Genomic DNA, 18,510 nt, shown 5'->3' on the forward strand with positions numbered 1-18,510 from the left:
AAGCCCCATATGATGATGATGCTGAGAAGGAGTAGGAGGAGGAGAAGGCTTCAACTGATGATGATGATGATGATGATGACGACGATGAGTAGGAGGAGGAGGAGGAGGAAGCCCCATATGATGATGATGATGAGGAAGAGGAGGAGGAGGTGGCCTCATCTGATGATGATGATGATGATAATGATGATGATGAGGGGGAGGATGAGGAGGCCCCATCTGATGATGATGATGATGATCATGATGATGATGGGGAGGATGAGGAGGCCCCATCTGATGATGATGATGACGAGGAGGAGGAGGAGGCCCAATCTGATGATGATAATGATGTTGATGAGGAGGAGGAGGAGGAAGCCAGATCTGATGATAATGAGGAGAAGGAGGAGGAGGAGGAGGAGGAGGAGGAGGAGGCCACATCTGATGATGATGATGAGGAGGAGGAGGAGGAGGAGGAGGATGAGTAGAAGGCCCCATCCGATGATGATGAAGTTGATGATGATGATGAAGAGGAGGAGGAGGAGGAGGAGGATGCCCCTTCTGATGATGATGATTATGTTGATGAGGAGGAGGAGGAGGAGGAGGCCCCATCTGATGATGATGATGTTGATGATGATGATGATGATGAGGAGGAGGCTCCATCTGATGATGATGATGATGATGATGATGATGATGATGATGATGATGATGAGAAGGATAAGGAGGAGGAGGCTTCATCTGATGATGATGATGATGATGACGATGAGGAGGAGGTGGAGGAGGAGGAGGAAGCCCCATATGATGGTGATGATGAGGAGGAGAAGGAGGAGGAGGAGGTCCCATCTGATGATGATGATGATGCTGATGATGCTGAGAAGGAGTAGGAGGAGGAGGAGGCTTCAACTCATGATGATGATGATGATGACGACGATGAGGAGGAGGAGGAAGCCCCATATGATGATGATGATGATGAGGAGGAGGAGGAGCAGGCCCCATCTGATAATGAGGATGATGATGATGATGAGGCGGAGGAGCAGGAGGAGGAGTCCCCATCTGATGAAGATGATGATGATGAGGAGAAGGAGGGGGAGGCCCCATCTGATAATGAGGAAGATGATGATGATGAGGAGGAGGAGTAGGAGGCCTCATCTGATGATTATGATGATGATGAGGAGGAGGAGGAAGAGGAGGAGGGGGATGCCCCATCTGATGATGATGATGATGATGATGATGAGGAGGAGGAGGAGGAGGAGGAGAAGGCCCCATCTGATAATGAGGAAGATGATGATGATGATGATGATGATGATGAGGAGGAGGAGGAGGAGGAGGAGGAAGCCCCATATGATGGTGATGATGAGGAGGAGAAGGAGGAGGAGGAGGACCCATCTGATGCTAATGATGATGCTGATGATGCTGAGAAGGAGTAGGAGGAGGAGGAGGCTTCAACTCATGATGATGATGATGATGACGACGATGAGGAGGAGGAGGAAGCCCCATATGATGATGATGATGAGGAGGAGGAGGAGGAGCAGGCCCCATCTGATAATGAGGATGATGATGATGATGAGGCGGAGGAGCAGGAGGAGGAGTCCCCATCTGATGAAGATGATGATGATGAGGAGAAGGAGGGGGAGGCCCCATCTGATAATGAGGAAGATGATGATGATGAGGAGGAGGAGTAGGAGGCCTCATCTGATGATTATGATGATGATGAGGAGGAGGAGGAAGAGGAGGAGGGGGATGCCCCATCTGATGATGATGATGACGATGATGATGATGAGGAGGAGAAGGAGGAGGAGAAGGCCCCATCTGATAATGAGGAAGATGATGATGATGATGATGATGATGAGGAGGAGGAGGAGGAGGAGGAGGAGGAGGAAGCCCCATATGATGGTGATGATGAGGAGGAGAAGGAGGAGGAGGAGGACCCATCTGATGATGATGATGATGATGATGATGATGATGCTGAGAAGGAGTAGGAGGAGGAGGAGGCTTCAACTGATGATGATGATGATGATGATGACGACGATGAGGAGGAGGAGGAGGAGGAGGAGGAAGCCCCATATGATGATGATGAGGAGGAGGAGGAGGAGGAGGAGGAGGAGGAGGAGGAGCAGGCCCCATCTGATAATGAGGATGATGATGATGATGAGGAAGAGGAGGAGGAGGTGGCCTCATCTGATGATGATGATGATGATAATGATGATGATGAGGGGGAGGATGAGGAGGCCCCATCTGATGATGATGATGATGATGATGATGATGATGATGATGATGATGGGGAGGATAAGGAGGCCACATCTGATGATGATGATGACGAGGAGGAGGAGGAAGCCCCATCTGATGATGATGAGGAGGAGGAGGAGGAGGGGGAGGAGGCCCCATCTGATGATGATGATGATGAGGAGGAGGAGGAGGAGGAGGATGCCCCATCTGATGATGATGATGATGTTAATGAGGAGGAGGAGGAGGAGGAGGCTCCATCTGATGATGATGATGTTGATGATGATGGTGATGAGGAGGAGGAGGCTCCATCTGATGATGATGATGAGGAGGAGGAGGAGGAGGTGGAGCTGTAGGCCTCATCTGATGATGATGATGATGATGAGGAGGAGGAGGAGGCCACATCTGATGATGATGATGATGATGAGGAGGAGGAGGAGGAGGAGGAGGTGGAGGCCCCATCTGATAATGAGGATGATGATGATGATGAGGAAGAGGAGGAGGAGGTGGCCTCATCTGATGATGATGATGATGATAATGATGATGATGAGGGGGAGGATGAGGAGGCCCCATCTGATGATGATGATGACGAGGAGGAGGAGGAGGCCCCATCTGATGATGATTAGGAGGAGGAGGAGGAGGGGGAGGAGGCCCCATCTGATGATGATGAAGTTGATGATGATGATGATGAGGAGGAGGAGGAGGAGGATGAGTAGAAGGCCCCATCCGATGATGATGAAGTTGATGATGATGATGATGAGGAGGAGGAGGATGCCCCATCTGATGATGATGATGATGTTGATGAGGAGGAGGAGGAGGAAGCCAGATCTGATGATAATGAGGAGAAGGAGGAGGAGGAGGAGGAGGAGGAGGAGGACGTGGAGGAGGAGGAGTAGGCCTCATCTGATGATGATGATGATGAGGAGGAGGAGGAGGCCGCATTTGATGATGATGATGATGATGATGATGATGATGATGAGGAGGAGGAGGAGGAGGCCCCATCTGATAATGAGGATGATGATGATGAGGAGGAAGAGGAGGAGGAGGTGGCCTCATCTGATGATGATGATGAGGAGGAGGAGGAGAAGGAGGAGGCCGCATCTGATGATGATGATGATGATGAGGAGGAGGAGGAGGAGGAGGAGCATGCCCCATCTGATGATGATGATGATGATGAGAAGGAGGACAAGGAGGAGGAGGCTTCATCTGATGATGATGATGATGATGACGATGAGGAGGAGGTGGAGGAGGAGGACCCATCTAATCATGATGATGATGATGAGGAGGAGGCCCCATCTGATAATGAGGATAATGACAATGAGGAGGAGGAGGAGGAGGAGGAGGAGGCCCCATCTGATGATGATGATGAGGAGGAGGGGGTAGAGGAGGAGTAGGAAGAAGCACCATTTGATGATGATGATGATGAGGAGGAGGAGGAGGCCCGATCTGATGATGATGAAAATGATGTTGATGATGAGGAGGAGGAGGAGAAGGAGGAGGCCCCATATGCTGATGATTATCAGGAGGAGGAGGAGGAGGAGGAGGAGGCCCCATCTGATGATGATGATGAGGAGGAGGAGGAGGAGGAGGAGGCCCGATCTGATGATGATGATGATGAGTAGGAGGAGGAGGAGAAGGAGGAGGCCCCATATGATGATGATTATGAGCAGGAGGAGGAGGAGGAGGAGGCCCCATGTGATGATGATGAGGAGGAGGAGGAGGAGGGGGAGGAGGAGGAGGAGAAGGCCCCATCTGATGTTGATGATGATGATGAGGAGGAGGAGGATGAGGAGGAGGAGGCCCCAGCCGATGATGATGATGTTGATGATGATGATGATGAGGAGGAAGAGGTGGAGGAGGAGGAGGTCCCATCCGATGATGATGATGTTGATGATGATGATGATGATGAGGAGGAGGAGGAGGTGGAGGCCACATCCGATGAAGATGATGATGATGAAGAGGAGGAGGAGGTGCAGGAGGAGGTGTAGGCCTCATCTGATGATGAAGATGATGAGGAGGAGGAGAAGGAGGAGGAGGGGGAGGCCCCATTTGATGATGATGATATTGATGATGATGATGATGATGAGGCGGAGGATGAGGAGGCCCCATCTGATGATGATGATGATGATGATGATGATGAGGGGGAGGATGACGAGGCCCCATCTGATGATGATGATGATGATGAGGAGGAGGAGGAGGAGGAGGAGGCCCCATCTGATGATGATGAGGAGGAGGAGGAGGACGGGGAGGAGGCCCCATCTGATGATGAAGAAGTGGAGGAGGAGGAGGAGGATGAGGAGTAGAAGACCCCATTCGATGATGATGAAGTTGATGATGATGATGATGATGATGAGGACGAGGAGGAGGAGTAGGCCCCATCTGATGATGATGATGATGTTGATGATGATGATGATGATGAGGAGGAGGCCCCATCTGATGGTGATGATGATGAGGAGGAGGAGGAGGTGGAGGCCGCATCTGATGATGATGAGGAGGAGGAGGAGGAGGAGGAGGAGGTGGAGCTGTAGGCCTCATCTGATGATGATGATGAGGAGGAGGAGGAGGAGGAGGAGGAGGCCACATCTGATGATGATGATCATGATGATGATGATGAGGAGGAAGAGGAGGTGGAGGCCCCATCTGATAATGAGGATGATGATGATGAGGAGGAAAAGGAGGAGCTGCAGGCCTCATCTGATTATGATGATGAGGAGGAGGTGGAGGAGGAGGAGGAGGTGGAGGTCCCATCTGATAATGAGGATGAGGATGATGATGATGATGATGAGGAGGAGGAGGAGGAGGAGGTGGAGGTCCCATCTGATAATGAGGATGAGGATGATGATGAGGAAGAGGAGGAGGATGTGGCCTCATCTGATGATGATGAAGAGGAGGAGGAGGAGCAGGAGAAGGAGGAGGCCACATCTGATGATGATGATGATGAGGAGGAGGGGGAGGAGGAGGAGGAGGATGCCCCATCTGATGATGATGATGAAGAGAAGGAGGACAAGGAGGAGGAGGCTTCATCTGATGATGATCATGATGATGATGATGATGACGATGAGGAGGAGGTGGAGGAGGAGGCCCCATATGATGATGATGAGGAGGAGGAGGAGGAGGAGGATGAGGAGGCCCCATCTGATGATGATGAGGAGGAGGAGGAGGAGGAGGAGGCCCCATCTGATGATGATGAGATGGAGGAGGAGGAGGAGGATGAGGAGTAGAAGGCCCCATTCGATGATGATGAAGTTGATGATGATGATGATGATGAGGACGAGGAGGAGGAGGAGGCCCCATCTGATGATGATGATGATGATGAGGAGGAGGAGGAGGAGGAGGCCCCATCTGATGATGATGATGATGAGGAGGAGGAGGAGGAGGAGGAGGAGGGGGAGGAGGCCCCATCTGATGAAGATGAGATGGAGGAGGAGGAGGAGGATGAGGAGTAGAAGGCCCCATTCGATGATGATGAAGTTGATGATGATGATGATGATGAGGACGATGAGGAGGAGGTGGAGGAGGAGGCCCCATATGATGATGATGATGAGGAGGAGGAGGAGGACCCATCTAATAATGATGATGAGGAGGAGGAGGAGGAGGAGGAGGCCCCATCTGATGATGATGATGAGGAGGAGGGGGTAGAGGAGGAGTAGGAAGAAGCACCATTTGATGATGATGATGAGGAGGAGGAGTAGGAGGCCCGATCTGATGATGATGAAAATGATGTTGATGATGAGGAGGAGGAGGAGAAGGAGGAGGCCCCATATGCTGATGATTATCAGGAGGAGGAGGAGGAGGAGGAGGAGGCCCCATCTGATGATGATGATGAGGAGGAGGAGGAGGAGGAGGAGGAGGCCCGATCTGATGATGATGATGATGAGTAGGAGGAGGAGGAGAAGGAGGAGGCCCCATATGATGATGATTATGAGCAGGAGGAGGAGGAGGAGGAGGCCCCATGTGATGATGATGAGGAGGAGGAGGAGGAGGGGGAGGAGGAGGAGAAGGCCCCATCTGATGTTGATGATGATGAGGAGGAGGAGGAGGATGAGGAGGAGGAGGCCCCAGCCGATGATGATGATGTTGATGATGATGATGAGGAGGAGGAAGAGGTGGAGGAGGAGGAGGTCCCATCCGATGATGATGATGTTGATGATGATGATGATGATGAGGAGGAGGAGGAGGTGGAGGCCACATCCGATGAAGATGATGATGATGAAGAGGAGGAGGAGGTGCAGGAGGAGGTGTAGGCCTCATCTGATGATGAAGATGATGAGGAGGAGGAGAAGGAGGAGGAGGGGGAGGCCCCATTTGATGATGATGATATTGATGATGATGATGATGATGAGGCGGAGGATGAGGAGGCCCCATCTGATGATGATGATGATGATGATGATGATGAGGGGGAGGATGAGGAGGCCCCATCTGATGATGATGATGAGGAGGAGGAGGAGGAGGAGGAGGAGGAGGCCCCATCTGATGATGATGAGGAGGAGGTGGAGGAGGGGGAGGAGGCCCCATCTGATGATGAAGAAGTGGAGGAGGAGGAGGAGGATGAGGAGTAGAAGACCCCATTCGATGATGATGAAGTTGATGATGATGATGATGATGATGAGGACGAGGAGGAGGAGTAGGCCCCATCTGATGATGATGATGTTGATGATGATGATGATGAGGAGGAGGAGGCCCCATCTGATGGTGATGATGATGATGAGGAGGAGGAGGTGGAGGCCGCATCTGATGATGATGATGAGGAGGAGGAGGAGGAGGAGGAGGTGGAGCTGTAGGCCTCATCTGATGATGATGATGAGGAGGAGGAGGAGGAGGAGGAGGCCACATCTGATGATGATGATCATGATGATGATGATGAGGAGGAAGAGGAGGTGGAGGCCCCATCTGATAATGAGGATGATGATGATGAGGAGGAAAAGGAGGAGCTGCAGGCCTCATCTGATTATGATGATGAGGAGGAGGTGGAGGAGGAGGAGGAGGTGGAGGTCCCATCTGATAATGAGGATGAGGATGATGATGATGATGAGGAGGAGGAGGAGGAGGAGGAGGTGGAGGTCCCATCTGATAATGAGGATGAGGATGATGATGAGGAAGAGGAGGAGGATGTGGCCTCATCTGATGATGATGAAGAGGAGGAGGAGGAGCAGGAGAAGGAGGAGGCCACATCTGATGATGATGATGATGAGGAGGAGGGGGAGGAGGAGGAGGAGGATGCCCCATCTGATGATGATGATGAAGAGAAGGAGGACAAGGAGGAGGAGGCTTCATCTGATGATGATCATGATGATGATGATGATGACGATGATGAGGAGGTGGAGGAGGAGGCCCCATATGATGATGATGATGAGGAGGAGGAGGAGGAGGATGAGGAGGCCCCATCTGATGATGATGAGATGGAGGAGGAGGAGGAGGATGAGGAGTAGAAGGCCCCATTCGATGATGATGAAGTTGATGATGATGATGATGATGAGGACGAGGAGGAGGAGGAGGCCCCATCTGATGATGATGATGTTGATGATGATGATGATGATGATGATGAGGAGGAGGAGGCCCCATCTGATGATGATGATGAGGAGGAGGAGGAGGAGGAGGAGGAGGCCCCATCTGATGATGATGATGATGAGGAGGAGGAGGAGGAGGAGGAGGAGGGGGAGGAGGCCCCATCTGATGAAGATGAGATGGAGGAGGAGGAGGAGGATGAGGAGTAGAAGGCCCCATTCGATGATGATGAAGTTGATGATGATGATGATGATGAGGACGATGAGGAGGAGGTGGAGGAGGAGGCCCCATCTAATAATGATGATGATGAGGAGGAGGAGGAGGAGGAGGAGGCCCCATCTGATGTTGATGATGAGGAGGAGGAGGAGGAGGAGGAGGAGGAGGCCCCATATGATGATGATGATGAGGAGGAGGAGGAGGAGGAGGGGGAGGAGGCCCCATCTGATGAAGATGAAATGGAGGAGGAGGAGGAGGATGAGGAGTAGAAGGCCTCATTCGATGATGATGAAGTTGATGATGATGATGATGATGAGGACGAGGAGGAGGAGGCCCCATCTGATGATGATGATGATGAGGAGGAGGAGGAGGTGGAGGCCGCATCTGATGATGATGATGAGGAGGAGGAGGAGGAGGAGGTGGAGGAGGCCACATCTGATGATGATGATGAGGAGGAGGAGGAGAAGGAGGTGGAGGCCCCATCTGATAATGAGGATGATGATGATGAGGAGGAAGAGGAGGATGAGGAGGCCCCATCTGATGATGATGATGAGGAGGAGTAGGGGGAGGAGGAGGAGGAGGATGCCCCATCCGATGATGATGATAATGAGAAGGAGGACAAGGAGGAGGAGGCTTCATCTAATGATGATGAGGATGATGATGATGATGATGATGATGACGATGAGGAGGAGGTGGAGGAGGAGGCCCCATATGATGATGATGATGATGAGGAGGTGGAGGACCCATCTAATAATGATGATGTTGAGGAGGAGGAGGAGGAGGAGGATGAGGCCCCATCTGATGATGACGATGATGATGATGAGGGTGAGGAGGAGGAGGAGGAGGAGTACCCATTTGATGAAGATGATGATGATGAGGAGGAGGAGGAGGCCCCATCTGATGATGATGATGATGATGAGGAGGAGGAGGAGGAGGAGTAGGAGGAGGAGGAGGCCCCATCTGATGATGATGAAGATAATGGTGATGATGATGATGAGGAGGAGAATGAGGAGGCTCCATATAATGATGATGATGATGATGAAGATGCTGAGAAGGAGGAGGAGGAGGAGGAGGCTTCATCTGATGATGATGATGAAGATGATGACGATGAGGAGGAGGTGGACGATGCCCCATCTGATGTTGATGATGCTGAGATGGAGTAGGAGGAGGAGGAGGCTTCATCTGATGATGATGATGATGACGATGAGGAGGAGGGGGCGGAGGAGGCTCCATATGATGATGATGATGATTTTGAGGAGGTGGAGGAGGAGGAGGAGGACCCATCTGATGATCATGATGAGGAGGAGGAGAATGAGGAGGCCCCATCTGATAATAAGGGTGATGATGATGATGAGGAGGAGGAGCAGGAGGAGGAGGCCCCATTTGATGAAGATGATGAGGAGGAGGAGGAAGAGGAGTTGGCCCCATCTGATGATGATGATGAGGAGGAGGAGGAGGATGAGGAGGAGGAGGATGAGGAGGAGGAGGCCCCATCCGATGATTATGATGTTGATGATGATGAAGATGATGATGATGAGAAGGAGGAGGAGGTCCCACCTGATAATAATGATGATAATGAAGATGATGATGATGATGATGAGGAGGAGGCCTCATCTGATGAAGATTATGATGAGGAGGAGGAGGAGGTGGAGGAGGCTGCATCTGATGATGATAATGATGATGATGATGAGGAGGAGGAGGAGGAGGCCCCATCTGATAATGAGGAAGATGATGATGATGAGGAGGAGGAGTAGAAGGCCTCATCTGATGATTATGATGATGATGAGGAGGAGGAGGAGGAGGAGGAGGAGGGGGATGCCCCATCTGATGATGATGATGATGATGATGATGATGATGATGATGATGATGATGATGATGATGATGATGCTGAGAAGGAGGAGGAGGAGGAGGCTTCATCTGATGATGATGATGATGATGATGACGATGAGGAGGAGGAGGAGGAGGAGGAGGAAGCCCCATATGATGGTGATGATGAGGAGGAGAAGGAGGAGGAGGAGGACCCATCTGATGATGATGATGATGATGATGATGCTGAGAAGGAGTAGGAGGAGGAGGAGGCTTCAACTCATGATGATGATGATGATGACGACGATGAGGAGGAGGAGGAGGAGGAGGAAGCCCCATATGATGATGATGAGGAAGAGGAGGAGGAGGAGCAGGCCCCATCTGATGAAGATGATGATGATGAGGAGGAGGAGGGGGAGGCCCCATCTGATAATGAGGAAGATGATGATGATGAGGAGGAGGAGTAGGAGGCCTCATCTGATGATTATGATGATGATGAGGAGGAGGAGGAGGAGGAGGGGGATGCCCCATCTGATGATGATGATGATGATGATGATGAGGAGGAGGAGGAGCAGGAGGCCCCATCTGATAATGAGAAAGATAATGATGATGATGAGGAGGAGTAGGAGGCCTCATCTGATGATTATGATGATGATGATGAGGAGGAGGAGGAGGAGGAGGAGGGGGATGCCCCATCTGATGATGATGATGATGATGATGATGATGATGATGATGATGATGATGATGCTGAGAAGGAGGAGGAGGAGGAGGCTTCATCTGATGATGATGATGATGATGACGATGAGCAGGAGGAGGAGGAGGAAGCCCCATATGATGGTGATGATGAGGAGGAGAAGGAGGAGGAGGAGGACCCATCTGATGATGATGGTGATGATGATGCTGAGAAGGAGTAGGAGGAGGAGGAGGCTTCAACTGATGATGATGATGATGATGATGATGATAACGACGATGAGGAGGAGGAGGAGGAGGAGGAAGCCCCATATGATGATGATGATGATGATGATGATGAGGCGGAGGAGCAGGAGGAGGAGTCCTCATCTGATGAAGATGATGATGATGAGGAGGAGGAGGGGGAGGAGGAGGAGGAGCAGGCCCCATCTGATAATGAGGATGATGATGATGATGAGGCGGAGGAGCAGGAGGAGGAGTCCTCATCTGATGAAGATGATGATGATGAGGAGGAGGAGGGGGAGGAGGAGGAGGAGGAGGCCCCATCTGATAATGAGGATGATGATGATGATGAGGCGGAGGAGCAGGAGGAGGAGTCCTCATCTGATGAAGATGATGATGATGAGGAGGAGGAGGGGGAGGAGGAGGAGGAGCAGGCCCCATCTGATAATGAGGATGATGATGATGATGAGGCGGAGGAGCAGGAGGAGGAGTCCTCATCTGATGAAGATGATGATGATGAGGAGGAGGAGGGGGAGGAGGAGGAGGAGGAGGCCCCATCCGATGATGATGATGTTGATGATGATGATGAGGAGGAGGAGGAGGAGGTCCCACCTGATTATAATAATAATGAATATGATGATGAGGAGGAGGACGAGGAGGAGGAGGAGGCCTCATCTGATGAAGATGATGATGATGAGGAGGAGGAGGCATCTGTTGATGATAATGATGATGATGATGATGAGGAGGAAGTGGAGGCCCCATCTGATAATGAGGATGATGAAGATGAGGAGGAGGCGGAGGAGGAGGCCTCATCTGATGATGATGATGAGGAGGAGGAGGAGGAGGAGGCCTCATCTAATGATGTTGATGATGATAAGGAGTTGGAGGAGGACTAGGAGGAGGCTTCATCTGAGGATGATGATGATGATGATGATGATAACGATGAGTAGGAGGAGGGATAGGATGCCCCTTATGATGATGATGATCAGGAGGAGGAGGAGGAGGAGGAGGAGGACCCATCTGATGATGATGATGAGGAGGAGGAGGAGGCGGAGGACGCCCCATCTGATAATGAGAATGATGACAATGAGGAGGAGGAGGAGGAGGACACATCTGATGATGATGAGGAGGAGGAGGAGCAGGAGGAGGAGGCTCCATCTGATGAAGATGAGGATGATGAGGAGGAGGAGGGGGAGGAGGAGGAGGAGTTGGCCCCATCTGATAATGATGATGATGATGAGGAGGAGGAGGATGATGATGAGGAGGAGGCCCCATCCGATCATTATGATGTTGATGATGATGATGATGATGAGGAGGAGGAGGAGGAGGTCCCACCTGATGATGATGATGATAATGAAGCTGCTGATGATGATGAGGAGGAGGAGGAGGCCTCATGTGATGAAGATGATGATGAGGAGGAGGAGGAAGAGGCTGCATATGATGATGATAATGATGATGATGAGGAGGAGGAGGAGGAGGAGGAGGCCCCATTTGATAATGAGGATGATGATGAGGAGGAGGAGGGGGAGGAGGCCTCATCTGGTGATTATGTTGATGAGGAGGAGGAGGAGGAGGGGGAGGCCACATCTGGTGATGATGATGATGATGAGGAGGAGGAGGAGGAGGAGGAGGAGGAGGAGGAGGATGCCGCATCTGATGATGATGATGATGGTGATGATGCTGCGAAGGAGGAGGAGGAGGAGGAGGCTTCATCTGATGATGATGATGATGATGACGATGATGATGATGAGGAGGAGGCCCCATATGATGATTATGTTGATGAGGAGGAGGAGGAGGAGGAGGAGGGGGAGGCCACATCTGGTGATGATGATGATGATGATGAGGAGGAGGAGGAGGAGGAGGATGCCCTATCTAATGATGATGGTGTTGATGGTGATGATGCTGAGAAGGAGGAGGAGGAGGAGGCTTCATCTGATGATGATGATGATGATGACGATGAGGAGGAGGAGGAGGAGGAGGCCCCATATGATGATGATGATGAGGAGGAGGAGGAGTACCCATCTGATGATGATGATGATGATCATGCTGAGAAGGAGTCGGAGGAGGAGGAGGCTTCATCTGATGATGATGATGATGATGATGACGACGATGAGGAGGAGGAGGAGGAGGAAGCCCCATATGATGATGATGATGAGGAGGAGGAGGAGGAGGAGGAGGAGGACCCATCTGATGATGATGATGAGGAGGAGGAGGCCCCATCTGATAATGAGGATGATGATGATGATGAGGCGGAGGAGCAGGAGGAGGAGTCCCCATCTGATGACGATGATGATGATGATGAGGCGGAGGAGGAGGCCCCGTCCGATGATGTTGATGTTGTTGATGATGATGATGATGATGAGGAGGAGGAGGAGGAGGAGGAGGAGGAAGTCACACCTGATGATGATGATGATAATGAAGATAATGATGATGAGGAGGAGGAAGAGGCCTCATCTGATGAAGATGATGATGATGAGGAGGAGGAGGAGGAGGAGGAGGATGCATCTGATGACGATAATGATGAAGATGTTGATGATGATGATGAGGAGGAGGAGGAGGATAAGGCCCCATCTGATAATGAGGATGATGATGATGAGGAGGAGGCCTCATCTGATGATGATGATGATGATGAGGAGGAGGAGGAGGAGGAGGGGGCCACGTCTGATGATGATGATGAGGAGGAGGAGGAGAAGGAGGAGGAGGCCTCATCTAATGATGATGATGTTGAGGAGGAGGAGGAGTAGGAGGAGGCTTCATCTGAGTATGATGATGATGATGATGATGATATCGATGAGTTGGAGGAGGGGTAGGAGGCCCCATATGATGATGATGATCAGGAGGAGGAGGAGGGGCAGGCCACATCTGATGATGATGATGAGGAGGAGGAGGAGGAGGCCCCATCTGATAATGAGGATAATGACAATGAGGAGGAGGAGGAGGAGGAGGAGGCCCCATCTGATAAAGATGATGATGATGAGGAGGAGGTGGATGCCCCATCTGATGATGATGATGATGATGATGATGAGGAGGAGGAGGAGTAGGAGGAGGAGAAGGAGGAGGCCCCATCTGATTATGATGATGCTGATGATGAGGACGAGGAGGAGGAGGAGGAGGAGGAGTAGGAGGAAGCCCCATCTGATGATGATGATGATTATGAGGAGGAGGAGGAGGAGGCCCGATCTGATGATGATGAAGATGGTGTTGATGAGGAGGAGGAGGAGGAGGGAAGTAGGAGGCCCCATATGATGATGATTATGAGGAGGAGGAGGAGGAGGAGGCATCTGTTGATGATAATGATGATGATGATGATGAGGAGGAAGTGGAGGCCCCATCTGATAATGAGGATGATGAAGATGAGGAGGAGGCGGAGGAGGAGGTCTCATCTGATGATGATGATGAGGAGGAGGAGGAGGAGGAGGCCTCATCTAATGATGTTGATGATGATAAGGAGTTGGAGGAGGACTAGGAGGAGGCTTCATCTGAGGATGATGATGATGATGATGATGATAACGATGAGTAGGAGGAGGGATAGGATGCCCCTTATGATGATGATGATCAGGAGGAGGAGGAGGAGGAGGAGGAGGACCCATCTGATGATGATGATGAGGAGGAGGAGGAGGCGGAGGACGCCCCATCTGATAATGAGAATGATGACAATGAGGAGGAGGAGGAGGAGGACACATCTGATGATGATGAGGAGGAGGAGGAGCAGGAGGAGGAGGCTCCATCTGATGAAGATGAGGATGATGAGGAGGAGGAGGGGGAGGAGGAGGAGGAGTTGGCCCCATCTGATAATGATGATGATGATGAGGAGGAGGAGGATGATGATGAGGAGGAGGCCCCATCCGATCATTATGATGTTGATGATGATGATGATGAGGAGGAGGAGGAGGAGGAGGTCCCACCTGATGATGATGATGATAATGAAGCTGCTGATGATGATGAGGAGGAGGAGGAGGCCTCATGTGATGAAGATGATGATGAGGAGGAGGAGGAAGAGGCTGCATATGATGATGATAATGATGATGATGAGGAGGAGGAGGAGGAGGAGGAGGCCCCATTTGATAATGAGGATGATGATGAGGAGGAGGAGGGGGAGGAGGCCTCATCTGGTGATTATGTTGATGAGGAGGAGGAGGAGGAGGGGGAGGCCACATCTGGTGATGATGATGATGATGAGGAGGAGGAGGAGGAGGAGGAGGAGGAGGATGCCGCATCTGATGATGATGATGATGGTGATGATGCTGCGAAGGAGGAGGAGGAGGAGGAGGCTTCATCTGATGATGATGATGATGATGACGATGATGATGATGAGGAGGAGGCCCCATATGATGATTATGTTGATGAGGAGGAGGAGGAGGAGGAGGAGGGGGAGGCCACATCTGGTGATGATGATGATGATGATGAGGAGGAGGAGGAGGAGGAGGATGCATCTGATGACGATAATGATGAAGATGTTGATGATGATGATGAGGAGGAGGAGGAGGATAAGGCCCCATCTGATAATGAGGATGATGATGATGAGGAGGAGGCCTCATCTGATGATGATGATGATGATGAGGAGGAGGAGGAGGAGGAGGAGGGGGCCACGTCTGATGATGATGATGAGGAGGAGGAGGAGAAGGAGGAGGAGGCCTCATCTAATGATGATGATGTTGAGGAGGAGGAGGAGTAGGAGGAGGCTTCATCTGAGTATGATGATGATGATGATGATGATATCGATGAGTTGGAGGAGGGGTAGGAGGCCCCATATGATGATGATGATCAGGAGGAGGAGGAGGGGCAGGCCACATCTGATGATGATGATGAGGAGGAGGAGGAGGAGGAGGCCCCATCTGATAATGAGGATAATGACAATGAGGAGGAGGAGGAGGAGGAGGAGGCCCCATCTGATAAAGATGATGATGAGGAGGAGGAGGTGAATGCCCCATCTGATGATGATGATGATGATGATGATGAGGAGGAGGAGGAGTAGGAGGAGGAGGAGGAGGAGGCCCCATCTGATTATGATGATGCTGATGATGAGGACGAGGAGGAGGAGGAGGAGGAGGAGTAGGAGGAAGCCCCATCTGATGATGATGATGATTATGAGGAGGAGGAGGAGGAGGCCCGATCTGATGATGATGAAGATGGTGTTGATGAGGAGGAGGAGGAGGAGGGAAGTAGGAGGCCCCATATGATGATGATTATGAGGAGGAGGAGGAGGAGGAGGCCCTTTCTGTTGATGATGATGAGGAGGAGGAGGTGGAGGAGGAGAAGGAGGAGGAGGAGGAGTAGGTGGAGGCACCATCCGATGATGATGATGATGAGGAGGAGGAGGCCCGTTCTGCTGATGGTGAAAATGATGATGATGAGGAGGAGGAGAAGGAGGAGGCCCCATATGATGATGATTTTGAGGAGGAGGAGGAGGCCCCATCTGAAGATGATGATGATGAAGATGAGGAGGGGGAGCAGGAGGAGGAGGAGGCCCCATCTGATGTTGATGATCAGGAGGAGGAGGAGGATGAGGAGGAGGAGGCCCCATCCGATGATGATGATGTTGAGGATGATGATGATGATGAGGGGGAGGAGGAGGAGGGGGAGGCCACATCTGATGATGATGATGATGAGGAGGAGGAGGAGGAGGAGGAGGAGGAGGGGGAGGCCACATCTGATGATGATGATGATGATGAGGAGGAGGAGGAGGAGGGGGAGGCCACATCTGATGATGATGATGATGATGAGGAGGAGGAGGAGGAGGCCTCATCTAATGATGATGATGATGATGATGATATTTATGAGTTGGAGGAGGGGTAGGAGGCCCCATATGATGATGATAATCAGGAGGAGGAGGAGTTGGAGGCCCCATCCGATGATGATGATGTTGATGATGATGATGAGGAGGAGGAGGAGGAGGAGGAGGTCACACCTGATGAAGATGATGATGATGATGAGGCGCAGGAGGAGGCCCCATCCGATGATGATGATTTTGATGATGATGATGATGATGATAATGATGAGGAGGAGGAGGAGGAGGAGGTCACACCTGATGATGATGATGATGATGATAATGAAGCTGCTGATGATGATGATGAGGAGGAGGAGGCCTCATCTGATGAAGATGATGAGGAGGAGGAGGAGGAAGAAGAGGCCCCATTTGATAATGAGGATGATGATGATGAGGAGGAGGAGGAGGAGGACTCATCTGATGATTATGTTGATGAGGAAGAGGAGGGGGAGGCCACATCTGGTGATGATGATGATGATGATGATGATGAGGAGGAGGACGAGGAGGAGGAGGAGGAGGAGGAAGATGCCCCATCTGATGATGATGATGATGATGGTGATGATGCTGCGAAGGAGGAGGAGGAGGAGGAGGCTTCATCTGATGATGATGATGATGATGACGATGATGATGAGGAGGAGGAGGCCCCATATGATGATGATGATGATGAGGAGGAGGAGGAGGCCTCATCTGATGATTATGTTGATGAGGAGGAGGAGGAGGAGGGGGAGGCCACATCTGGTTATGATGATGATGATGATGATGATGAGGAGGAGGAGGAGGAGGAGGAGGATGCCCTATCTGATGATGATGTTGATGATGATGATGGTGATGATGCTGAGAAGGCGGAATAGGAGGCTTCATCTGATGATGATGACGATGAGGAGGAGCAGGAGGAGGAGGACGAAGCCCCATATGATGATGATGATGATGAGGAGGAGGAGGAGGAGGAGGAGGAGGAGGAGGAGGAGGAGACCCCATCTGATAATGAGGATGATGATGATGATGAGGCGGAGGAGCAGGAGGAGGAGTCCCCATCTGATGAAGATGATGATGATGATGAGGCGGAGGAGGAGGCCCCATCCGATGATGTTGATATTGATGATGATGATGTTGAGGAGGAGGAGGAGGAGGAGGAGGAGGAGGAGGAGGAAGTCACACCTGATGATGATGATGATAATGAAGATGATGATGATGAGGAGGACGAGGAGGCCTCATCTGATGAAGATGATGATGAGGAGGAGGAGGAGGAGGACGCATCTGATGACGATAATGGTGAAGATGATGATGATGAGGAGGAGGAGGCCCCATCTGTTAATGAGGATGATGATGAGGAGGTGGAGGCCTCATCTGATGATGATGAGGAGGAGGAGGAGGAGGGGAGGCCACATCTGATGATGATGAGAATGATGAGGAGGAGGAGGAGGAGGAGGAGGCCTCATCTAATGATGATGATGAGGAGGAGGAGGAGTAGGAGGAGGCTTCATCTGAGTATGATGATGATGATGATCATATCGAAGAGTTGGAGGAGGGGTAGGAGGCCCCATATGATGATGATGAGGAGGAGGAGGACGAGGAGGAGGCCCCATCCGATGATGATGATGTTGATGATGATGATGATGAGGAGGAGGAGGAGGAGGAGGAGGAGGAGGAGGTCACACCTGATGAAGATGATGATGATGATGATGAGGCGGAGGAAGAGGCCCCATTCGATGATGATGATGTTGATGATGATGATGATGAGGAGGAGGAGGAGTAGGAGGAATTCACACCTGATGATGATGATGATAATGAAGCTGATGATGATGATGAGGAGGAGGAGGAGGCCTCATCTGATGAAGATGATGATGAGGAGGAGGAGGAGGAGGACGCATCTGATGATGATAATGGTGAAGATGATGATGATGATGATGAGGAGGAGGCCCCATCTGATAATGAGGATGATGATGAGGAGGAGGAGGCCTCATCTGATGATGATGAGGAGGTGGAGGAGGAGGAGGAGGGGGAGGCCACATCTGATGATGATGATGATGAGGAGGAGGAGGAGGAGGAGGAGGAGGAGGAGGAGGCCTCATCTAATGATGATGATGATGAGGAGGAGTAGGAGGAGG

General features: G+C 51.4%; 1 protein-coding gene across 1 annotated transcript in view; it reads left to right on the forward strand.

Annotated features, from left to right (window-relative positions):
• Positions 1-18,158, forward strand: part of LOC137323202 (aspartic and glutamic acid-rich protein-like) — a 97,848-nt gene extending 79,690 nt beyond the window's left edge. Inside the window, exons 10-16 of the mRNA XM_067986710.1 lie at positions 4,815-4,937; positions 7,065-7,187; positions 8,604-8,742; positions 9,442-9,563; positions 13,074-13,199; positions 17,602-17,736; positions 18,027-18,158. Coding sequence (XP_067842811.1) covers positions 4,815-4,937; positions 7,065-7,187; positions 8,604-8,742; positions 9,442-9,563; positions 13,074-13,199; positions 17,602-17,736; positions 18,027-18,158 — 900 coding nt within the window. The remainder of the gene's footprint in view (positions 1-4,814; positions 4,938-7,064; positions 7,188-8,603; positions 8,743-9,441; positions 9,564-13,073; positions 13,200-17,601; positions 17,737-18,026) is intronic.
• The last annotated feature ends 352 nt before the right edge of the window (positions 18,159-18,510 follow it).

This window comes from Heptranchias perlo, chromosome 6, assembly GCF_035084215.1.
Source record: "Heptranchias perlo isolate sHepPer1 chromosome 6, sHepPer1.hap1, whole genome shotgun sequence".
Lineage (NCBI taxonomy): Eukaryota > Metazoa > Chordata > Chondrichthyes > Hexanchiformes > Hexanchidae > Heptranchias > Heptranchias perlo.